The 25798-nt window shown below is 38.0% G+C and overlaps 1 protein-coding gene across 1 annotated transcript in view; it reads left to right on the top strand.

Annotated features, from left to right (window-relative positions):
* The window catches only part of cd82b (CD82 molecule b), a 33931-nt gene extending 10468 nt beyond the window's left edge, over positions 1-23463 (top strand). The window contains exons 2-9 of the mRNA XM_008411940.2: positions 744-847; positions 3576-3648; positions 12404-12528; positions 14752-14826; positions 18455-18553; positions 19720-19893; positions 20176-20259; positions 21202-23463. Of these exons, the coding sequence (XP_008410162.1) occupies positions 785-847; positions 3576-3648; positions 12404-12528; positions 14752-14826; positions 18455-18553; positions 19720-19893; positions 20176-20259; positions 21202-21279 (771 nt within the window). The 5' untranslated portion in view covers positions 744-784 and the 3' untranslated portion in view covers positions 21280-23463. The remainder of the gene's footprint in view (positions 1-743; positions 848-3575; positions 3649-12403; positions 12529-14751; positions 14827-18454; positions 18554-19719; positions 19894-20175; positions 20260-21201) is intronic.
* Positions 23464-25798: the final 2335 nt, after the last annotated feature.

Below are 25798 nucleotides of genomic sequence, written 5' to 3'. Positions count from 1 at the left end.
GAGCAGAGTTGGCGCTTTAAGAAGCTGTTGTGAATGAATTCAGTCTTATAAAGTCTCAGAATTTTATTTGACTTTTTTCCAGGCCAAGATATGGAAAAAAATACAACGGAGCATGGAAACCTGTTCTATTTTCCAGGTTTATAACAAATAACGGCTTGATTTTCAACATTTTATCCAACATTTTGAGGTTTTGACTTATGACTGAATGGACACAATATTCACAAATTATTTTTGCTTTAGATAACTTCAAAATCAAGTTGAGTTCAACCTGCGGTCTTTAAAGTGAGTGTGGCTAAAACTTCAGGAAGTTTTGTTATTTTATTCTTTTTTTTTAAATATTATTTTATTAGATTTTTTTCCCCAATTATACAAAAAAACAATAAAATTATCACATTTTATTTTAACAATTCTTTTCTTCTTTTTTTAATGAAATATTTTAAACCTTAAATACACCAGTTAGAGTTTGAAACGCAGATGCAAGATGTACCACATATTAAGACTTTTTATGATTTCTGAAACCTACAAATCGGACCGCTGTTTAACCGGAATAATGGTGAATATTTTCTTATTAAATGCAAATCTAAAACTTTTATCCTGGAAAAGTATGACATTTTGAAAACCCATGAATGATTGTAATGTTCAATCTGTGTTTAATGAGAAATCCAGCGGTGCAGATGTTCCCTACTATCTTCTCTGACGTTCTCCTACTGAGGTGAGACTAAATTAATGTTTTTATGTTTCAGGCTCACAACTCGCTGCAAAGTAGCTCAACCCAATCACAGCCATGTCGAAAGGATGCATCACAGTCACCAAGTACTTCTTATTCCTCTTCAACCTCCTCTTTTTTGTAAGTAACGCCATTTTTTCTTTATCAGTTCATTGGTTCTTACTTCCTCACCAGCAGCTGTGGTTCATTAAAAAAGCAGAGCAACATTTTACTGCATTGTGTTTGCAATCAGAAGTCAGAATTTCCCAGTTGGAAAACTAAAATGGAGTCAGTGCAACATCTGCACAAATTAAACTGAAAAAACTGCACACTGCAAAAACACAAAATCGTACCAAGTGTTTTTGGTGTTAAAAAGGATTGGTGTTAAAATAATCCAATCGTTTGTTGAAATAACGTTTAAAGAATTAACACCAATTCTGAAAATTACCAAATAGAAAATTAAATAGTGTTATTTGATGAGTTGGAACTTTGAGTCTTCTTCTTCTTCCCTTTATGTGTTGCCAATGTGACCAAGTAGCACTTTGGTATTTTGGGTTCACTGATCAGAAAAAGATCGGATTGTTGTGTTTCAGGACCAACTGAGAGGAAAATCTTCAGGTTAAAATCACCAGCTAGCTTCTCTGAGTTAGCTAACACAGCGCCGCTAGCTAACTTCTGTACTGGACAGTAAAACCATTACTGCTGCCTCACAGCTAACCTGGAAAACCATGTAATCTTTAGAGATGTTTGCTGCCTTCAGCTTTTTATTTGAATAGTTATCTCTATTCAAATACTAGATACTGTGTAAGGAAATGAGGAAAGAGACTTTACAGAGTAATTGTAAGCTCTGAGTAACAGCAGATGGTTCCAGTTTGCTTCCTCCTCTCTTCCATTAATGTCCAGTTCTGGCTTCCAACACTGACTGTGCGAGGCTGTCCAGACCTTTCCAATGAGTCTGCATCTATAAACCTGACACAGGCCTTTTGAAGTCAACTGGGGTCTAATAGGAAGCGTGTGTGTGTCTGTGTCAAGTGTTTGTCCATGTGGACAAATTATGCACGGTGAGGCCAGGGGAGCCAGGAAGTGGTGGGCTAATGATGGCTGCCGGTGCTCTGCAGCCTCTTTAAGAGATCGGCTCCTAAGCAGGGCACTAATTACTGCTGTGGGGCTGCAGAGGGGGCAGCAATACAAGCAGGAAGCTGGAGAATCAACAGAGCCTCTTATTGAGGAGTGTGGTCCCCAAGACAGAACCTCCAAACAGAGGCTCACAGTCAGAGCTTCACAAACTCAGTCAGTAAAAATTGAGGGAGTGAAATAATCATAAACCAACATTGCTGAATTTGTTGCCCAATGCTGGGTGTTAATCGTGAGAAAATGTGGAAAAGGCATTTTCTTCATTGCTGCTACGACAGAAAGACAGAAACTAAGATTTAATGACTTCCAGATGCAAAAATAACAAAGTGAAAGAAAACTCTCCCATGTTTTCAGGCATACCAACTGTTTTGTTCTTATATGACACAGAAATGCACCGATCCACTTTTTTCACTTCCGATGCCGATATCTGAGGTTGACCGATGTAGAAGACCAGCGCTGAACTGGCTTTTAACGTTTCTGTTTTTTTAAAAGACATAAATGTACTGAATCATAAATTCATTTGATAACTCTGCACCAATACAGCACACTTAAAAACACCAATAGCTTCACAAGCTGGGTCAAACATGTGAAAACAGCTTTAATTTGTTTAACAGCTAATGTAAAATAAATTATATAAAAACAGAAAATGACTAAAACAATATGTTGGTCAAACATGTAAAAATAAACTCCAACAAATCTTCTTTCAAATGGTTCAGAGTGCAATTAGCGATTCTAAATGTATTGTAAAATAAATTATAAAGCATAGAATTGGATTGGACACTGCAAAAACACAAACTATTAGTTTCTAGTTAGTTTAGTTTCTTGTTCAAATATCTTAGTACATTTGGAATAAGACCAATTAACTTAAAAGTAATTTTTCATGAAGATGTAGAGGTTTGTTTTAAGCAACTAATTCCTTAATATTGGTGAAAAAGTGCCAGCCCATTGGCAGATAAATGAACTTTTAACAACATGTGAAAATGTCTTGTTGTAAAGTGAAATAATCTGAGAATGGAACAAGAGCGAGACAATCTCTATTTATGATCATGTTTCTTTACTGTATATAAAGCAGATCAATGTGTTAGCAAAACATTTGGAGCTTTTCTAAATATCATGATCTTGTAGTGCTAGCAGTTAGCCTTGCTAGCATTACCAAAACAGCATTCTCCATGTGTAATGCTAGCTATGCTGATCGCTAATATAACTTTCTATTATGCAGTTAAGATCAAAATTATTCAGATATTGTAGATTTTTGCCTTAACTCTAAGATTTGCAAATGACAAAACTCAGAAGAACAACATAGAAAAGCTAGATTATTTCACTATCAACGGGTACTTTGCCGTTACCTAGCAACCCTAGCCAAGCTCAAGGCGTCACCTAGCAACCAATGAATAATTCCACTAGCAGATTATTTCACTTAAAACAATACTTGGCTAAGATTTTGTGTTTTTGCACTGTATAAAGTGAAATAGTCTGCCAATGGAACTAGCAAATTTTCATCAATATCAGTGTTTTATTACTTAAAACAAGCCTCTAAATCTTGCTGAAAAGTTACTTTTAAGTTAGTTTTGTAAGATACTTGGTAAGATTTTGTGTTTTTGCAGTGAATAGATATGTCTCTTTATGGATCTGACACACTGTCACCAATACCTGATCTATTATTTTTATCAATATTAATACAGATATCAATATTGGATTGGTGTGTCTCTAATATTTCCACTTTCTTCTTTCTCAGATCTTTGGAGCGTTGATCATGGGCTTTGGACTGTGGATACTCTTCGATAAGGAAAGCTTCATAGCCGTGCTACGTAAGTGCCGACACACTTAGACGCTCCTGCAGATATTTTAATATCCAGTTTCTTTCTTAACCAGGGGGATTTTAAAATGTTAAACACTGAAACAGAAACTGGAGAATGTGGGAAACCCCAAAGGTCTGTGTTCAGAGTCTGCGTTTTTTATGGAGTTCCCATGGGAATCGTTTCCATGGAAACCCAACGTTGTTTTTAAAAAAATTGACTCACAGATGAAACGAATAAAGGCTGCAGACGCACAAACATTCACATCTGTGCGGCGCAGGGTTCCCAGTGGGTGAGGCGTCTCTGAAGGTTTCACCTCAGGTTGGAAAATCTGACTTTTACTTCCTCGTTTCCTCCACAGAGTTTTTCAGTCTGCCCACTCAGCAGGGGGGCTCAGATGGAAATTCCCTCTGCAACAGATCATAGCACTTTTACTGTTTGTGTCAGTATCTTCAGATAAACATGTGCAACCTCTACATTGTCCCCGTTTTTAAATGCGCAGAGCTTTTTTCAGGCAGGCGGCGTAATTAAACCCAGCTCCAGAATCTGTGACAGAGAAATGGAAAATGCTTGTTTCCAAAAACTGTCCGTGTTTTCAACACACATGGAGCGAATCCAGCAGCAGCAGAGGAGCTTTCGCTCTCTTCCCCCTGAAGAGTTTAGTAATTTATTGCTGGGCTGTTTGGTGAGTGTGAGTAAATACAGCGCTGCTTAGTTTGGGACTTTGTTAACCCTTTATTAACCCTTAGTTAGCCCTTTATTAACCCTTAGTTAGCCCTTTATTAACCCTTAGTTAGCCCTTTATTAACTATTTGTTAGCCCTTTTATTAACCCTTTGTTAGCCCTTTATAAACCCTTAGTTAGCCCTTTATTAACTATTTGTTATCCCTTTTATTAACCCTTTGTTAGCCCTTTATAAGCCCTTAGTTAGCCCTTTATTAACCACGTGTTAACCCTTTATTAACCATGTGTTGACCCTTTGTTAAACATCTATTAACACTAACGCTTTGCTAACATTTATTAACCCTTTATTAAGCCTTTGTTAACCTTTTATTAACCATTTATTAACCCAGCTGAGATGGGAATCAACCAGAAACAAAATGAGGAAAGTTGATCTCTTTAATAGGATGACAAGATTTACTTCTGTCATCCATCCATCCATCCATCCATCCATCCATCCATCCATCCATCCATCCATCCATCCATCCATCCATCCATCCATCCATCCATCCATCCATCCATCCATCCATCCATCCATCCATCCATCCATCCATCCATCCATCCATCCATCCATCCATCCATCCATCCATCCATCCCTTTCTTTTTTCTTTGCTTTGTAATTGCTTGTTTCTTTCCATCCATCCTTCCCTCCCATTTTTCTCTTTCTTTCTTGTTTCCTTCTTTTTTCCACCCATCTTTCTGTCATTGTTCCTTTTTTCTTTCGTTTTTCTTCTTTTCCTCTTTATTCTGTTAACTTTCTTTCCATCCATCCATCCATCCATCTGGTTATACTAACTCTGAATGGAAATCATCTGTGTTATTAAACTCTTTAATGTTGATGAAGCAGTGAAAGGGTCTTCTAGAGTACATTTATTGTATTTTCAGTCAGTTATTCTCTTGCTATTGTTGTAAAGCATTTCGTAAAAAGGCTAGCGTTTTGACAAGTCATGCAGAGCTGATGTTGTCTCCCAGCAGCCATTGTGTTTCCTGGCTGACTATTTAAGGCCTTGAGGTCAGAAACAATGGAAAAATCACACCCACGATGTTATTGAGCTGAGTGTGCTAATCTTAAGTTAGACCTTTGGAAAACAAATATCCATCATCCCCCTCTGGGTTAGCTGCGACGTCAGTTTGTCCACAGCTCTCTGATGCCGCCTGGATTTTCCTCCTGAGGGAGTTTTAAAGGGGACCCATTATGCAAAATTCACATTTAGTAAATTTTATATTCCCATGCGTGTTTCAACTGTTTCTAAAAACAACCCAAGCGCTTAAAAGAAACCACACAGACATTTTTGGACAATAGGTTCATCTTTTTGGTGTCTGGAAAACAAACCATTTCAAAAACCTCATATTGTTGAGTCACATTCCACGGGCACCGTTACCTAGCAACCCAAGCCTAACCCAACCCGTTACTTAGCAACGCAAGCTGAGTTCCAGCTGCTAAAACCATCCAGTGGCTGGTTTTAGCAGCTTTTTACCCCTTTGCAACTCCTTCACTTCATCATTCGAGGCGCCATGATGGACACCGGAAGTGATGGACGGGAGGATTGGAAAGAGCGACTTAAATTGTTTCTCAATGTTGGTTTTGCCAGTTGATTCATGGCTTCTACTTGTTAGCATCAAGCTAATTTGTCTGTGAACATAACACACCTGGTTGGGGCTCACAGATGGAGGGATTAATAAAAGTTGGAAACAACTAGCTTAGAAACCGGCCCACACCTCCTCCCTCCTGACGTGTTGATCAAATTATCACTTTGCCTGAATTCACACCATGTGGTTTACATCACCATGTCATAAACAGCGTTGTATCTTTTCTCATTAATATTTATTAAATAAAATGACATGTTTGTATGCTTCTCTGTTTGTGCAGCCGACCTCGCAGCATCCTATGATCATTTTTAAAGTGAAATCAACTAAATAAAAGCAATTTTAGGACACCGGGTGTCTGGTTTTGACATTGGTTGTTTTGACGTCCGTCATTGTGGAGCAGGCAGGTTTCTGAAGAGCGTGACACCATGTGCAAAGGGTCAGTACATTGTACATTGCTGGAAAAGACAAGTGTTGTTGACTTACCATCCACAAACGACTTGCTGCAGTCTTGTTGGTTGTGCAGAAGGATCTACTATTGCTTTTCAAAGATGTATGGTTGTATAGTTGCACGTCTGTTTGCTGCCATTTTCACTTGCGAGTCCAAATGTTGAGTTTAAGCAGCAGCTTATTTAGATTTAAAGTGACAAGAGGCCATAAAACAGCTCGTTCTGAAAGGAAATTAAAATAGGCAGAACTGAGCAGACTGAAATCTCAATATCTAAGAATAATTTTGTGCAAAAAAATGTAATGAACATGTTTTGTACCCCAACCTGTTAATGATTGGTCACCTGTAATGGCCGCCTCTCCAGCAGGTGTTTTTGTGCCTGATCCCTCCAGGAGTCGGCCTTAGTTAACTTCACTGGACATCTTTCCCACTGTGTGGAGGAACAAAAGCTGAACTCAGCTCTGTTTATTGACTCTAGATCTTCCCCTCAAACATGTACCACTGCCCGGCCATAAACAGGATCTCTGTGTTTTCAATGTGCTATTCTTTATGATTTCTACCAGCAGAGTCTTCTGCAGCTGTCTGACTGACCTCAGGCAGGGAAACTATGTGAATATTGTGGTATTTCTTATTCAATTAACAGAACTTCTCTTTTCAGTGTAGGTTTCTACACTGATACAGCGAAGTCAATATTTTCCTCCAGTGCTGGGGTAATATAAGTCTCTGTCAGCGGCGTTTGCCAAAACACTGCTTGCCATGTGCTTAAACAGACGTCAGCCTTGGAGAGGAGGAATGTGAACCAGGGCGTGCGCCAAAGTAGAGTTCGTTTAGAGAGACCGGCAGGGAGCCGGGGGCTGAAATCGCTCTTCTTCGGACTGTTTAAACCCAGCATAAACTTAAAACTCAGCGCAGAGCCGGTCCGCTGGTGTTTACTTTTAAAATCTGGTCACAATGTCAACTGTGGTTTCAGACCGGCTGCATGCAAGTTAAACATGTGGCTCTGGTCATGTTCAGGTTGGCAGAATATAAATATCCTTTATTGTGCCGGGAGTTCAGGACTGAGTGGGAGCTACTGAAACTGGCTGAAAAGTCAACCTACGTTTTTCCAACTTGAACGGAAACTTCTATAAAAAACACTTTTGTTTAAGCCGCGAACTGACTAATAACCAGTTAGTCTGTCACTTAGCTTTGAGCTGCTAGGTAACCTCCACTATATTTACCTCACTGCAGCAGGAAAATAGATTTGGTTTATTACTGACGTCGCGCCGGAAGTCCCTGTTTGCAGCTGAAAGTAGGCTATGAGAGCAAAACAAACACGCAGAAAGTTCTGTGGTCAGATGAGGGTACATATGTGAAAAACAACAATATGTGACAGAAAACGAACCGTGCATATTGCCCTGAATATGCCATGAATCATGGTGGTGGAGGCATCATGCTGTGGGGAGATCAGGAACAGACTTTATAGAAACTGACCTGGAGCAAATTTGGAATGAAGAAAAGCTAAAAATTGGTGGAGCTGAATTCAAATGGAACTTTATTTAAATTTTTAGTTAATTTTCTAAATTATGTAAGTCGTCATTATTGACGACTTCCTGACGTGGTCTGCAGAGATTCACCGATCCGATATTAATATCTGTATTGGTCCCGATATTGAGAAAAATTCTGGATCGGGTCATAAAATTGGTAATTTAGTGCATTAATGTTGGTGTATAAAAAAAGAAACGCTTTAAGTAAATTCAGCACCAGGTTTCTGTATCGTACCAAATAGTTATTAACCCTACAATCATTTGTATTGGAAGGGAAAAAATGGAGCGGTCCATCTCTAGCATCAGAGACTTTTCAACAATTATATTCTTTATCCGCTTCCCACTTCCCTATAATCCACTACTTCATGCTGGTCTACCACAGAAAATCCTCTTAATGCCACTCACTGTTACGAAGCTGGTGAATGTTTTTGCAAATGCTCTGTGTTGAGTGCATTAGTTGTTTTGGTTTTACAACAGAGAAATGCAACAAGGCAAGAGAAAGTATCTGGTGCTCTGGAGCTTGTCATTCAGCAGCAGATTGACTGAGATGATGATGCAAGACTTGTTTGAGATTACACATCAAGTAAAAAGATAAAAGACTCGCTGATTAGGTCTGAGATTAAGGATTAATCCAGCAGTCAGATGTCTTGTTACATTTTATAAACTGATACATTCGCACTTGTTTACAGGAAATCGACACACGTCACGTAAGCTACGTTCACGCTGCAGCCTGAAGTGACGCAAATATGATTCTTTGTGAAATTATTTATTTCTTTTTCTTCTTTTTTTCTTTGGCTTGGTCGTTCATATATGCAACTTGTATGTGATCGCCAGTGTGAACCGCAAACGCCCTGAAAGTTCCCACATGCGCAATAAAGGGCGCAACAACGTCACACATTGAGAGCGTGCTCAGTGTTTTGCCAACCGACGTAAAAATGTAGTAGTGCTGAGTGTTGACGCCCACACTCCAGTCCGGTGGGTGGCGGTAAATGCACCTGAATGCACCGCCATAATAGAAAAGAAGAAGTAGTTCTCGGTGTTTGTGAAAGTAACCATGGATGCTAACGGTGGAGCATAGTTTACGATTTTGAAGTTGTTATCCAACCGGAACCAGCACAGTAACAACTTAATTCTCTTTATCGTCCGCCATAGTTGTTGTCTTTCTTCCCGCTTGCTCCTATCAAGACGCAGAATGGTGACGTTTGTCGAGTATCGATGACGTTCAGGTCGGATATTATGTCTATGGGATGAGCCGTTCAGACTCAGGTCACATTTGAAAAGATCAGATACGTATCAAACATCCCAGGAGTCTGTCTGGGTCGCACTCGATGGTCTGATCTGTACGTGTCGCATTAAGGCAAAAAAATAAAAATAAATAAATCGGAATTGAGGCTGCAGTGTGGATGTAGCCTTTCTCTTTATTAATCTCACTTTACCGCCTCTTCTGACACTTCCTCTTGAATGTTTTTCTTTCACACCCTAAATCTTTCGTGTAATTATATTGCTAAAGAAACCTAAGGACACATGTTGCTTTGGCAGCCTGGTTGTGTTTGGGAAGCGGTGTGTGTGTGTTGGAGATCCTAAATGACATGTTTCGGCTGTGTGTTTCAGATTCAGAGAGTACGTCTCCCTTCCTTTGAATGCTACCCTGCAGCCACATAAACGCTTAGCATATGTTCACCCGAGTGTGTTCAGTCTTAAATTACACCCAAACCGCCTCAACATGAGCCGCTGCGGTAGCCCGTGTAAAGTCAGCACTTCTTTGGTGTAGCATCATATGAAATTTTTTAAAGCTTTTTCTTCACTGTTTTACATTTACAACCTTTGAAGAAGTTTGCGTCTGTTCGAGGATTTTTCTGTTTTGATCTATATAAAAGCTGGAACATGATAGGATAATATCCTGGAGCAAGACACATAGATTATTTGCCTTTCAGATGAGAATAGAGTCTGCATCCTGTGATAACAGGTAGGCAAGCTAACAGAAAGACTGAGGAGATTATTTTTTTATCTTTCTACACTGCAAAAACACAAAATCTTACCAAGTAAATTTGGTGTAGTTTTTATTGTACATGTCTTAGTTGACTTGAAATAAGACAAGAGTAACATTTCAGCAAGAAATATGAGCTTGTTTTAACAATAATTTTGAAAAAGTGCTTGTCATTTGGCAGATTTTTTCACTTATAACAAGACATTTTTTCCACATTTTTAAGTGAAATAATCTACCAGTATAGCTTGTGTTTTTCCATCAATATGAAGGATTATTCGCTTAAAACAAACAAGCTCCTTTATCTTGCTGAAAAGTTACTTGTATGTTAGCTTTGTCTTATTTCAAGTGTACTAAGATATTTGCACTAGACACTAGACCAAAAATACTTTGTAAGATTTTGTGTTTTTGCAGTGTATTTCAACTTGATAAAACTGCTTTTGTTCTTCATTCACATTCAGAAGTAAAAGATGCACAAAAAATTCTTATTCCAACTTCTTGTTGCTTTAAATTCAATGAATATTAAAGCTATTAATGTACCAGTCAGTGCCAGGGATCAAAATCGACAATTTCTCTCTTTGTCTGCTCTGACCAGTCAATTACCAGATTCTTATTTTTTTGTTTTGTTTTTATTTTTTATTTTTACTTTTCAATAAATGCATCAAAACCGAAAGCTCTGGCTTTCAACTCAGTGTATAACCACATCAACCAACGCAATGTTCTTGGCTGCATTTAGTAAAGGAATCAGATAAAAGGTTAGATAAAAACATAATTTTCTGCTGGATTCAGAGCTACAGCCTCTGCATGATAAAGCAGCAACATTTTCTCTGTTCCTGTTTGTCAGGTTTAATATTTGCATTATAAATAGGGCCGGACGGCATGGATGAAAAACTTATCACAATAGAAGTCTTTCATGTTAGTCAATATCGATGGTTGTCGAGTATAATTGATCGTTTTTTCAGAAAGTTTTATATATATATATATATATATATATATATGAATGAAATATTGCCAAACTGGTTTCATGACCTGTCCTGTTTTTGTTTTCACATTGGTTTATGTTTTTAAGCAGTAATGAGGCACAGCGGTGAAACCTTAAACTGCTGCTGTGCAAGTTACTCAACAGGTCATTGCTAGGTAACCACAAGTTACTCAACAGGTCGTTGCTAGGTAACCACAAGTTACTCAACAGGTCGTTGCTAGGTAACCAAAGAATGAGTGAGTTAGTTGATTCTACCAACCGTCGCTTAGGTGGCCTTGCACATACGTCAAACTCTAGGCTCAGGGGCCAAATCCGGTCCGCCATAGCTTGTTATGTGGCCCTCTACACTCTAAAGAGACACATAGATAGAACCGTCAAGATAACAGTGTGGTTAAGTATTATTTTATCATTCAATTCAAAGCAGTTTTTATCTGTTTACTGCCAAATTGCATCAATTATCCCTCCAGTTTCTTGTGAATTATTGTGGAAATTCACTCAGTCACCAAATCCCTGCACTTTAGTTTGTTGCAGATTTTTTGCAAAAATGGTGAAAACATTGGATCTAAGTGACGGTTTACTCCCACCTGCAGGTGGCAGTATTTATTTCTACTAAACAGCTGCCTCAGCCTCACTAAATGTCAAGTTATAATCCATAATGATACGGTGAGTAATAAAAAGTCGCATTTACTATCATAGATGAGCAAAAATATTTCTAAATCACTATATTTTTTTGTATTGCAAAAAATAAAAAATCACAAAAACAATCTCGAAATCGTAATGTTCAGTCTTATTTAATTTTAAGAATTTATTTATATTTTAACAGATTTTATCAATACATTCTGACACAACCGGCCCTTTAAGAACATTCTTGGACTTGATTTGGCCCAAAAGGAAACTGAGTTTGACACCACTGAGCTAAAGCCTTTCTTCTGCCTACATCTCCCAGAATGCTGTGCCAGATTATGGACTTTATTTTTTGGAACAACAATTTGAGTCAGCAGCTCAGACCCGTAAAGAAACCCGCAGATTGGTATCGACCTTTAAAAGGAGCACTTCTGAATTCTAGCAGAGGAGATTCTGTTTCTCAGATTGACGAGTCCTCCCCGCTTCTTCCTAACTTGGACTCTCTTCACGGAGCTCAGATTCTGGCTCCATCTGCAGACGGAGCTTTCCGTCTCTGGATCTCCTCCAGCGCAGACAGCGCAGAGCCACATAATGGCTCCCGTTCATCGCCTCTTCAACTCTGCGTCTCTCTTTTTAGACTCCTGCTCCTCCTGCGTCTCTCCTCCTCCACATACCAACCACTGAAATCAATTAACCAGGCCCACTTGTCCCAGTCCAACTCCCCCTGGTGGCAAAGTAAAACAATCTGTCACAGAGAAATGCTTTGATTTGAATCAAAAAGTGTTTAGTCTGTGAGGAATTGTAACTCACGGTAAACAGTACTGGACCAAATTAAGGGTTAGCTCAGTTAAAGCTGCATTTTGCTGTTTATTTAATGTTTTCTCCGTCTTCTGCAGAAGAATCTTCTGACACGGTGAAGGTGGCTTCGTATATCCTCATCGGAGTCGGATCTCTGACGATGGCCATGGGCTTCTTCGGCTGCATCGGAGCCATCTATGAAATCCGCTGCCTGCTGGGACTGGTGAGGAGAAACACACACACACCGCTGACCGGATCAGCACCAACTAGCACCAAAAGTTACTCAACTAACGCTTTGGAATAAATGTACCTTTAGGAGTATTTTTACTTTTACTTGAGAATATCATTATGGATTATTGCTACTCTGACTTGCAGAGGTGGGTAGAGAACCCGAAAATTGTATTAAAGTAAGAGTATCACTACTGCTTCAACATATTTTTGCACAAGTAAAAGTTAAAAAGCATTTGGTAAAAAGTCTACTCAAGTAACTGAGTAACTGATCAAATTATCAATCATTTCATATTTAAAAATTACATCATCAAACAAATCAAAATATAAAGTTAAGTGGAAATTTAGGTAATTCAAGAACAAAAATGACAACAATTCATATTAGTGACAAAAAATAGCAAAATCAGGCAAAAGAAAATGTTTCCAAATCAGTTTTTTATTTTAAAAAAACTTATGAAACTTTAAGAAAAACAGTTTCACCTGTGTGTGTGTCTGGTGAATTTCTGGTGAATTTTTGTTTAAAACAGGTTTATTTTTCATTCGGTGGTTAGAAAAGCCATAAATTTTGCGATACTTCATAATAAAATGACTCACGTAAAAGTAAAAAGTAAAGCAAAAAGTGTAACTGATCAAATTATCAGTAATTTAAATTTAAAAAATGACATACTCAGACACACAATGATATAAAATAAAGTGGAAATGGTGGTATTTCAAGCACGAAAATGTTAATAATTCATAATTCACAACAAAATAAGGTAAATTAAAATTTTACCAAATCAGTTTCTTTCAATAAAAAACTTCTTTATTGTAATTTTTGCACCATCGTCTCTTCTGACCAACACCAGCAGGAAAGGTGGGTGAAGAGTCCAGGGACACAAACGACCAGGAATCGAACCGGCGATCTACCGATTGCAATCCTCGTATATCAACACAAAACCCCTCACTGCCTTTTGTATTCATGCCAGGTTTAATTTCCACTAATTTCCACCTGCCTGGTTAATATCATGTGACGGATTCCTGCTGACAGCAAAGCCTCTGATAATGTGTGAGGCGGCTGAGAGGAGCTGGAGATAAACCCAGGGCTGTGGGGGGCGGCGGCCACCAGAGTGGGGATGGGTTGTGACCTCAGCAGCGTTAAACCTGCTGGGGGTTAACTAAAGAACCGACGTGACCTACTTCTCTGAGTGACACAGACCAGCTGGTGGTGAACAAACCCCCTCATCACACACACTGTAAAACATTTACAGGTGGTTTAGGTTGAAAATGAAAGTCCAAATGTAATTTAAGTCACAAGAAAATAGTTTTGGTTTTAACTCAGAAATTAAAGTTCATGAAATTGATTTAACAACAAGAGACACGTTGTCTAAACATTGTTTTTTAACTTTGTTAATCTTGAATTGTGAGTTTTAACTTAATGCTGCAATTTAAATGCTGCAAGAAAACAAAACCGTCCTCACCCAGTTAAATAGCCACATTTCTCTATTATCTTACAATATCAAGTTAAAATAAATATTTATTTTACTTTAGAATAATTTCAATTCTTGTTTGAACTAAATTTCTGGTCTGATGATGAATTTTATTAAACATCCCAATGAATTCAGCTCAGAAACATTTAGTGTGATCAGGACATTATCCTCAAGCTTTGCTAACTGAGAATTGCATTAAAATGAACATTTAATAAAACACCAGAGTCAGATCAACGTAACGCACTTCCACCTCAGGAGACAGAAACATGCCGCTAAGCATTCTGGGAAATAGCTCCCACTCCTGTTTTTCTCTTCTTTCAGTTTTTTAAGTGCAAACCTAAAAACTCAGTTGATTCAACTCTTGGAGGTTTGACTAAATTAATAAAAAGTTACCACAACTTACTGCTGTAAGTTTATCTTTCACAAACTCACATTTAGGTTCAGAATCTAAAACTGGATACATTTATTTGACTTAAAGTGTAAAAGATAGTAGACACAACTAAATGTGGCTCTAATGTTTTGCAGTGCTAGCATTCTTAACTGGACGGTTCTGAAATCCCTTCAGTTTATTTTGTAAACCCAACATGATAAATCTAACAACTAAAAGAGGAAGAAAAAGCTTTTGCTTTTTCATAAACGTACCTTCCTGCTACTTCTTTTTTTTAATTAAAATGTCACAGGATGTGTGTGTTATTGTTATTGAAACACCTTCAGTATTTTCTGCTAATATTATTTCCTGTTTATTTCCACAGTACTTCACCTGCCTTCTGCTCATCCTCATCGCTCAGGTCACTGCTGCTGTTCTCATTTACATACAGAGAGATCCGGTGAGACACACTTCACTTTCTTCTCTTCCTCCTTAACCTTCCAATTCCTAAAAAAAAATACAATTTCAGTGAATTATTGCGCCTACGGCTACCCTGAAGCCCCCGTTTCTCATGCAACACATTTCCTACTGAGGGCAAAACGTTTGTGTTTCCCCTCACAGCTGGAACAGACTGAACACTGCAAAAACACTCAATCTTACCAAGTATTTTTGTCCTAGTTTCTACTGCAAATATCTCAGTTTACTTGAAGTGAGACTAAACTACCTTACAAGTGAATTTGATCAGATATCGGAGCTTGTTTTAAGTCAATAATTCCTGAATAAAGATGGGAAAATATTAGTTCCACTGGCAGTGGTATGTTACTATCAACTGGCACTTTGCCGTTACCTAGCAACCACAGCCAAGCCAAGGACGTCACCTAGCAACCACAGCCAAGCCAAGGACGTCACCTAGCAACCAAGTTCTAATTCCACCAGCAGATTATTTCACTTATAACAAAACATTTTTCCCATGTTCTTTTTTTCATCAATCTTAAGAAATTATTTACCTAAAACAAGCTCATGTTTCTTGCTAAAAAGTTACTTGTAAGTTAGTTTTGTCTTATTTCAAGTCAACTAAGACATTTACATTAGAAACTAGAACAAAAATACTTGGTAGTTTAGTGTTTTTTTGCGGTGAACGTAGGTGTCGCGGTAAAACCCGTAGGGAACCGGCTGCATCCTGTGATGAAACACGGCACAGATGATCGAACGGAAACCTACAGGAAGTCGGTTTGTAACTGAAATGACTTCAGATCCGGGTAGAAGAAGAAAACGCAGGAAGTGGAGCGGGGATTGTTTTCATTGTCCTGTCGGTTCCCCCTGCAGGACGTCTTTATGTTTGTTATGTGAACAACGACAAATGTTACCCTACAAGTGATTACTTTAGGGTCAATAAACACCTCTGCTGAATTATGAATAAAAAATAAACTGTAGCCCTATTTGGATTTAGATTAACAGCACTAAAAATTATCAGACATCTCAGTGAATTTACTTTAAAATTACTTTATTAATTAGGATGCAGAGTTAAATAAATTGATGTATTCTATATTTTTTTTCTGAATTGGACTCGTTTCTCTTGTAAAGTGCCGTAGGATTAACTAAAGGCATTTTCAATAGAAAATATGTCTGGAAATGTTTGGCAGATTAAAAGTACTTTTAATTAAAAGTATCAGACATGCTTTTAATTAAGCCCACATTTTTGTCTTTAAAAATAGGTTTTATTTAAACATTGTGTTTATATTTGTTAGCAGAAAATTATCATAAAGAGAATTAAATGTGTTTTTTTATCAGTCCTTGTCTTATTAATCCATATAATGCAATGGAGCTTCAGAAATAAACAGACTTTTGAATATTATTCTAATTTATTGAATGAGTTTGTATTATTGAATATAGCGGTAAATATATTTATTTTTAAAGAAAATGTGTCCAAATCTGTTTGGGAAAAGAACAAAAACTCAAAATGATATTTACTCAAATTTAAGAGTAAATCTTTTAGAAACTTCTCACGACAGTAAACTGTAAAAATGAAGGTAAAATAATTCCAAAAATATTCTAATAAATGTTCTTGTACATATCCTTAAGCAAAACTATAATAATAATAATAATAATAATTTTGGTGAATCCAGATGTTGTGGCATAGCTCAACTGCAGAAGTTAGATAAACCAGTGTAATCTATTCCTTATAAATATCTCAATTATAATAATTATAATTATTTGTATCAATACACCATGACTACATTGTGCCTATAAAACTGGGGCAGTTTATTTAAGGTAATGTAAATGTATTTATATGGCACATTTTCAGTGCTTTACATGAATTAGAAGGAAATACAATAAAACAACAAACCAAAGGAAAGAGAAAACAAAAGAGTATAAAACTACATGTTTGTTCCCCATAAATAGTCTTATAACTTATAAACTAGCAGGAGTTTCTCTGGATTCTTGTTCTGATTAAACTAAACGTTGCTTCTCCATGTTTGATTCTATAAAGCAGAGAGAAAAAAAGCCGAACTGATCCTATCAGATTACACAGCAAATTATTTCAGCATCCATTCTTCAGTGTTTGTTTCAGGGGGAGTGTTTTGTCTGAACACATCAGAGTCTCCACCATGTTTTAACAGCAGGATAGGTGGATGTGTGTGTGTGTGTGTGTGTGTTGGTCACATGTGGGTCTGCAGCCTCCGACACACTCCCTGTGTTTAGGGCTCGCCGCAGGGCAGGGCAGGGCGCTGCTCCTTCCCAGAAAAGGGCGCGGCTCTCGCCTGTCATGTTGCTGCGTCGCCGCTGCCGCTCTCTGCGGTCTCACACACATAAACACAGAGCCGGCCCGGCCCGGCCCGGCCCGGCCCGGCCCGGCCCGGCCCGGCCCGGCCTCAGCTGCAGCTCTGCAGAGCTTCAACATGGAGCTTCACATGTGTGGACTGCTGAGACACATGAGACATGAATGTTGATGATTCACTGTGGGAAGGGATTTGCTGACATGCAGGGCCTCGTTTTTGAATAATTAACACTTTACTCTGTAAAAGTGGGGTAGAGAATTGCAGAGTTGGTAAGAACTAGTTACATTTACTTTTAGGAGTATTTTTACTGCGCTGTACTTTCTACTTTTGCTTGAGTAATGTTATTATGAAGTGTCTCTCCTCTTACCTGAGCAAAATTTCTGGATTTTCTACCCACTGAATGAAAAACAAACATATTTTAACTGGGGGTGCAGCAATTGCAGTTTTCCGGCCGATTACCGATCGATTAAAAAACCTGACCTGCCGATTCCAATTTTGGCCGATACCATTTTCTTTGTCTAAAATGTAGTAAGAAAGTTGATGAGTACCCAACAGTGAGACGGCTGTTGTTACCTGCAGACCTGGTGGCCGGTCTGCTAGCCAAACCTTCTCACAGCAGAGCAGAAGAAGATGGCAGCTGAATTAAATATCTCTGCCGAGGTGGATAAAATCGGTGGTTAAGATCAGCTTCACATGTAAAAATCGTCCGATCACCGATTTCCCAAAATTAGGGAAATCGGCACCAATAAATTAGCTGGTTGATAAATCAGTGCATCCATAATTTTAACCAAAAATTCAGCAGACACAGACACACACCTGCAGTCTCTGTTAAAGTTTTTACGTTTTTTTATTGAAAGAAATTGATTTGGAAACATTTTATTTTTCCTGGTTTTGTTATTTTTTTGTTACTCATGTGAATTATTGTCATTTCTGTCCTTAAAATACCCAAATTTCTACTTAAACTTGACATTTAGTCCATCTGATTATGTAATTTTTAAATGTTAAATGATAATTTGTTGACTTTTTAACTCCAGTACTCTTTACTTGAGTAAAAACATTGTACTCTGTTTGGCTACTTTAACCACATCTGTAAAAATGTGAATTAAAAACTTGGTTAGGACTTAAATCACTTTACAAATTAATTATTTAAATGCCTTTCAATAAAATGTAGAAAATTGGCTGCAAATCTAGACATATGGAGCCTTTTCTGACTGACTTTGTTCATTATTTCAGTGTTGGTCAACATGAGCCCATGTGGTTTTATCTCATGCTGACTGTTTTCTGTCGCTGTTTACTGCTTTTCTCCAGCTGAAACATGAGATGTCCGTCATCATTAGAGGGTTGATAGTGAACTACTCGGGTCAGAACAAAACCACAGAGCACGCCTGGGACTTCGTTCAGAGGACGGTGAGTCAGTGAGTCCAAAATAAATAAAACACGCTTCATTTGGTGGAAAAGGAACCATCCAGGTGTGTCTCCATACAGGACGAAACAGCAACAAGAAATGATTCAGTAAATGCAACTGTTAATTTGTATACTGATGATACAGTTATCTATGGCTCAGCTGCATCTCTCGATGTTATGGAGGCAAATCTTAGTGTTCAAAACCAGTTTTAATCTCAGAGAAAACAAAACTTATGTTATCTACATGCCAGGCATCGCAGACTGAATTTGTCTTCCCGAACTGTAAAACACATGAGCCATATTTAGTTGTGTCTACTGTCTTTTACTCTTTAAGTTAAATAAATTTATCCAGTTTTAGATTTTGAACCTAAATGTGAGTTTGTGAAAGATAAACTTACAGTAGCAGTAAGTTATGTTAACTTTTTATTCATTTAGTCAAAGAGTTGAATAAACTGAGTTTTTAGGTTTGCACTTAAAAAACTGAAAGAAGAGAAAGACAGGAGTGGGAGCTATTTCCCAGAATGCTTAGCGGCATGTTTCTGTCTCCTGAGGTGGAAGTGCGTCACGTTGATCTGACTCTGGTGTTTTATTAAATGTTCATTTTAATGCAATTCTCAGTTAGCAAAGCTTGAGGATAATGTCCTGATCACACTAAATGTTTCTGAGGTGAATTCATTGGGATGTTTAATAAAATTCATCATCAGATCAGAAATTTTGTTCAAACAAGAATTTAAATTATTCTAAAGTAAAATAAATATTTATTTTAACTTGATATTGTGAGTAAAATAATAGAGAAATGTGTCTCTTTAACTGGTGAGGACAGTTTTTTAGTTAAAACTCACAATTCATGATTAATGAGGTTAAAAAACAATTTTTAGACAACTTGTCTCTCAAATCAACTTCATGAACTTTAATTTCTGAGTTGAAACCAAAACTATTTTCTTGTGACTTAAATTACATTTTCAAGGCAGCAGGTGGACTTTCATTTTCAAGTTAAACCAAATGTAAATGTTTTACAGTGTATAATTGCTGTCTGGTAAGAAGCCTCATCAGTGAGGAGTTTAGTAACTTTAATTGTTTAAAAAGTTTCCCATCTTTTCTCTCTCTGATGACTTTTTGTTGCTCCATCTCCTCGTCGCTCTGAACCTCCTTGTCTTCCGTGTCTCCAGATGAAGTGCTGTGGCTGGACTGGTCCAGGTAACTGGTCTGAGAACATTTCTATCAAGAACAGCACACAGAAGCTGTACTCCTGCTCCTGTCGTAACGACACCATGCCAGGAACCGACATGAAGGAGTTTGGCCTGTGTAAGCAGCTGTCAGAGCAGCCGCCTGTCTTTGAAATGGTACGTGTTTCAACTCATCACATGGCATTTCAGCAGAACGTAATCGGTGCTGGAGTCTCTGAGACGAGCTGAGTGTTGCTGAGCTCCAGGAAGCCTCTGCTGTTCGCTGTTTGGGCTGCGTGCTTCAGGAATTGTCACAGGCTGCTTCTCCTGTTCCCCCCACCCCCCGCTCCCACAGAGCCGACCCAAACCCGGCAGTTCTTCCGCTAAAAGCCTCTGAGCGCGTCCGGCTGCCGTCGCTCAGCCCCCTCCTCCTCTCACACTTCTGCTTTTCTCTCTCAGGGCTGCATAACCAGCGTGGAGAAATGGCTGCTGGATAACTGTGGGATTATCCTGGGGATCTGCATCGGGGTGGCTGTTGTGGAGGTAGGATGTCCATTTCTACCATGTTCTGTAAAGATGTTCTGACCCGGTGAGCGATCCCACGTTCAAACAGACGTCACTGTATTCAACACAAAGAAATGGCAGCATTGTTTTCTGTTTTGGTTAAATGCCACCCTTTGTATCACCATGTAAAACATGGTGGTGGCAGAGTCATGATGTGGGGATACTTTTCTTTAGGAGGAACAGGGAAGCTGGTGAGTGCACTGTAAAAAATGACATCTTTAAGTTATGGTAAAATACTGACAGCTGTTGGCACCAGTTTAAATCTGGATTTTAATGTATTTATACAGTAAAATTCTGGAAACCACAGAATTTCCCCATTAAATAATAACAGTAAAAGCTGTATAAATCTGTATTAATATGGATTTTACCAAATTTATATGGATTTTGACTAATTATTACAAATTTTATCATACAAATGTGGTAAAATATGTATTTATAAGTATTCTACTGTGTTTATACAGATTTTACCATATTTATGCAGTAAAAGTCTGGCAAACAGAATTTTACCGTCTAAAAACTAGTTTTTTCTGTAATTAGACATTTTTTACAGTGTGTTCAGGATGATGGCAGGTTATTGACCCCATACTTCCTGCTGGAGCTGCGGTGAAACTGTTCAGATCAAAACCGATTTATGTGTTAGAAGGGTCTAGTCAAAGTCCTTTTAAAGTTCTGTGGCAGGACAGATGCTCCCCATTCAACCTAACCGAGGTGGAGCACATGTCAGATTATTCTCATAGTTCCTGGTTTCACAGTGGATATTATTTACAGAAAACATGAAAAAAATGTGAATCATTAGTATAAAATCATGTAAAATGAAGTTTCTTCAGTTCTGAGGAAATATTCCCAGTTTTCAGTGACTTTTCAGTGAATTTCCGATCGTTTGTTGGTGAGTTTAATTTCTGATGACTCCATTTGCTGCAGCTCCTGGGGATGATCCTCTCCATGTGTCTGTGCAAGAGCGTCGTCCAGGAGGATTACACCAAAGTACCGAAGTACTGAGCCGAGCACGAAGCAGCCAGTTCGACACAGATGGACCGACTCCCCTCCGCCTCTCCTCTACACACACACACACACGCGCGCGCGCGCACRCACRCACGCACACACACACACATAAAGAAATTAAGACAGCTGTCTTCACCATTTGAGGTTCTCGTGTCTCGACAGCTGTGCAGATTTCTCAAACACTCACCCAACATGTCCCACTCAGTAACTCACACTCAGCTCTCAATCATCCTTGACACACACGACGGACTCATTTGATGGGATTTTTTTTCTTAAGGTTAAGAATTTATTGTTTATGACGGTGTATTGGGGACATATTAAGAAAAAAATTCAGGGCAATATAAGCCTGGCGGGCCGCCAACGCTTATAATAACCAATCACACCGCTGGCTGGATCTCTAAAGTTTCGGATCGTGCGCCTCCTTTTACTTAAGCTGGACACAGGCTGACCTGTATGGACATTTATATGAATCCCTTGAGGACTCATGTTTCTTTGAAGAATTTACATCACGGTATGAGTCAAATTTAAAAGCCACCTGCTTGCAAAGCTCGATGAGAACCGCTGATGGAGGCGCACGTTGAGCGAGCAGTGAGAATGATTTGTCTTTGTGAACAGAGAATTACATCTCAACACGCTGCCCGGCGCCCGGCTCTGTGTCTGATTCAGTTCATGTAGCCGTTTCTTGGTTAGACGGCGCGTTAGTGGTTAAGCGTTTTTTTTTATTTTGGATTTGATTTAGGGGGCCCTATTGCTGCCAAGAACATCAGCATCACTAACAGTATTTCACCTTGGATTTAGCAAATTATGGGAGACAAGGATAGTTTTAATTGGCCAACATAAAAAACAATCAGTTATAATTGCAGTTTACTAATTTGTATTTGTGAACAAACAGTTCAATCCCACAGATTAAACTCACAGCGTCAGATTGTTGCTGTGGATTTATTTGGTTCTGAAGTTTTGATTTGGATTAAACAGAAGTGCAAATAATTGATATTTATTTTAATTGTATTTTTTCCATTTGTTGTTTTTAAGAGTCTGTAGTTGTGGGTTTAGATATTGCCTCCAATGTAACAGTAACATAACACACAGTAATATTTTTATATGTCCGGTCAACATCTTTTAATACAGAAACACGGTGGACCGCCTCGGCGCCTGACCACTGAGCTTAGCAAGTTTTTTTGGGGAAAACTTGTAAATTAAAACAAAATTTATGAGGGAAAAGTCATTTTTCTAGAATAAAACAGTAGTAATATGAGATCAAAGTCCAAATATCACAAGAATAAAATCGCAAAATTACTAGAATAAAGTTGGAATATTTCAACTTTATCACGTTAAAGTTATGACTATAAATTTTGTAATTGTATTGTTTCTATTTCCTAATTGCGACCCCAATACTCCGTCATAATAATTTGATTCTGTGCACATGACCATTTGCACAGAATCAAATTCTAGTTGTTTCTCAGCCGACCGCGGCGTCAGAGCGAGCACTTTAGTGAGATGTGGCGATCTGAGAGCAGATCAGTAGATTTAGGCAGGCAGATGGGAGGGAAACCAGTGTGTGTGTCTCTGTGTGTGTGTGTTTGTGGGCCCGTCTTAAGGATTACCGCCACCCTGTGATCCTGCACCTGGTATTCCTGGTGCTGAGTCAGCATTCTGCTCGGCGCTGCAGTGGTGGAGATTTGTTTGGTTTGGTTGAAAATCAGCTCTGACTCGGTAACCCTGACATCCGCTGACCCCTGCTGAACTTTAATTTCTGAGATAAAACCAAAACAATTTTCTCGTCGACTCAAGTTGCATTTTCAAGGCAGCAGGTGGACTTTCATTGACAAGTTAAACCACCTGTAAATGTTTTACAGTGTAGTGTTGTCCATCATCCTCTGAATCTTCCCGTCAGCTGTGTGTGTGACTTTCTGTTTTATATCTTCTAGATTTTCATGTCATCTTGTAAATATGTTCACTAAGGGATTAAGGCACGTTGGTGCTTGGTCAGCATTTCATATGGGAAAGTTTTTCACCCACATGCTCTTGTTTTAAGAGTCCTACTGTTTTTGTTTCCTCTCTATTGTTCAGGATGTGGCTCCCTTTGCGCCTCGTCAGCATTTATTCTGTCTGAATCTGAGAAATTGGAATCCCTGAAGTTAATCTGTCTTCGCTCATAAACACATACTGTTGTTTCTTTAACGTTGAATCTATTGGAAGTATTTTTTAAGCTCTTTTTTCATTTTGAATAAGACAGCCAATATCCGATCCCTTACACTCTATTGTTCAGTCTGGCCTCGATTATACAGGCGCATAACAATGAATTATTTCAAAAAGTTAATTTATTTAAATGTCATGAATTCATTTCACACGACGTGATTTCAAACAGCTCAGAAAAGTATTTGGTGGTTCCACAAACCAAATACTTTTGGTTTTGCTTGAGAAGCACTTCTTCCTTCCACTTAACCTTCCACTAAAATTCTTTAACTCTTATGGGAGACCTTTTGTTTTGGATATCACAACAACATTTCTGTAATAAAAATCCTTTTCTTACTTGTTTTATTGCAATATTCTGATAAACTGAATTTCAGGTTTCCGTTGAATTATCTAAATGAACAGAAATAACAGTTTGAAATATATCATTCTGTGTGAAATAAATCTAAATAAACCTTTAAAAATTTGATTTAACGTTACTTAGACCCATCCTGTAATGTTGGGCAAAAAAAAAATTTAAATAAAGGTGATTTTAAGTTTATTTACAGCATCATTGTCTGAAAAATGTTGCTTTGATTCATCCATTTCATTTCAATTTAAATAATAAAATTAAATAACTGTTTTTTGTAGGGCAGGCTGCATTTTTATGTTGTTTTTTTATTAAGCTCATCAACATGAAACAGTCATTTTCATTTTTTTAGCCCTGCAAACCTCCACATGAATTTAACTTGATGGAAAATGAAGGCTTTTTGTATAAAATGTTTTGTGTAAGGATTTCACTTGGTAGAGGGAAAAGATGTGGATCTGAAAGCCATTAGAACGTTTTTGTGTTTTTTTATTATAATGAATAAACTTAAACTATTATGAATTCTGAATCTGTCTCTTTCTCTTATTTTTGTGCCTTAAAAGGTAATAATCTTATTAAACAGTTCTGTACAGCTCTTTTTTTATTGAGAAAACAAAAAACCAACAAATAAAACACTGAATCTGAATTGGATCTCAGTGAGGGTTTTACCCAGTTAAATAAAGGAAATAAAACATACAGCTGCAGAAGAAAATTAAGAGCTCATTGTACTGAATATAGATATAAATATAGATTCCTGAACTCTTCCTGAGTTAAAAGTTTAGTATTGTTGTTTCTAATTGAATATTAACTTGTTTTCTTTGCATTATTTCAGGTCTGAAAGCTCTGCATCTTCATCTTTTTCGTTATTTTGACCATTTTCTGCTAATAAATACTAAATGTTTTCTTGTAATTTCAGAGACATGTTGTCAGCAGTTTATAGAATAAAAGAACAATGTTCATTTTACTCAAACATTTACCTATAAAGAGTAAAATCAGAGAAACTGATCATTTTAAATGATCTCTATATTTTTTCCTGAGCTGTATAAATACTTGGGTTAATTGCCAGTTTTCTATCTGCACGTTTTCTTTTGCGGGTTTTACACCTAAACAGCCAGAAGATGGCAGTATGCACCTATTACTGTTTGCACCGTGGCTCTTTAAAGCGCAAGAGGAAAAATTAAGTTTCGTAATCCTGTGTATAAAATCAGCGATTTTACAACATTTCAGCATCTGAGCTGATCCGTTTCTCTTCTTGTTGTCTCAGTGATGCTTTCTGCAGACTACCTATGTGGCTCAACTGAACAAAAAGCTCCTCGTACTATGAGGTTGTTCCTCTGCAGTGCAGAAAAGATCTCCAGATATCCTGAGTGCCTGACTGTTTTTACAGGAACCGGGGAATCGCATGGTGTCATTCATGCCAAAAGCAAATTCCTCTGCGCAGACTGCTGCTCTTAAACCAAACAACAAACTCCCACTGAACCTCACACTGATCCGCTGCCGTGTTGCGAGAACATGTTCAGTTACGGCCCTGTTATTTGCTTCTCCTGGCAAATTTAGTCACACTGTCACAACTTTTAGTTGCATTTTTTTTATGAAGCAACTTTTGAACACATATTTTAATATAAAACCAAACAATTGTTGTATTTAGTAGCAGGAACTGTCTGTGGCAACAGAGAGCGTAGAGATGTCAGCTTCTGATTAAGATCACAAGTCTGATCTTGTGAATAAGAAAGGATACAGACAGATTTAACCGCTTAAATCAGTTAGCATGAGTGATGGGATAGACAAGGAAAGAGGTGGAATTAGATTTAATTTAATTTAAAAAGAAAAACTCTTTTGACAGTATAATAATGTCCTGATACAGTCCCAAGTACCAGACCGGGATTCCAGTAAAGTCTTGTTTTATGTCAGCTGGACAAGATATCTGTACTTTACACACCAGTTAATTAAAGATGTAACATCTTTTTGGTGTTCACT

This window comes from Poecilia reticulata, linkage group LG6 (assembly GCF_000633615.1).
Source record: "Poecilia reticulata strain Guanapo linkage group LG6, Guppy_female_1.0+MT, whole genome shotgun sequence".
NCBI lineage: Eukaryota > Metazoa > Chordata > Actinopteri > Cyprinodontiformes > Poeciliidae > Poecilia > Poecilia reticulata.
The sequence above is the reverse complement of the archived record's forward strand: the minus strand, read 5'-3'. Positions and strand labels throughout refer to the sequence as shown.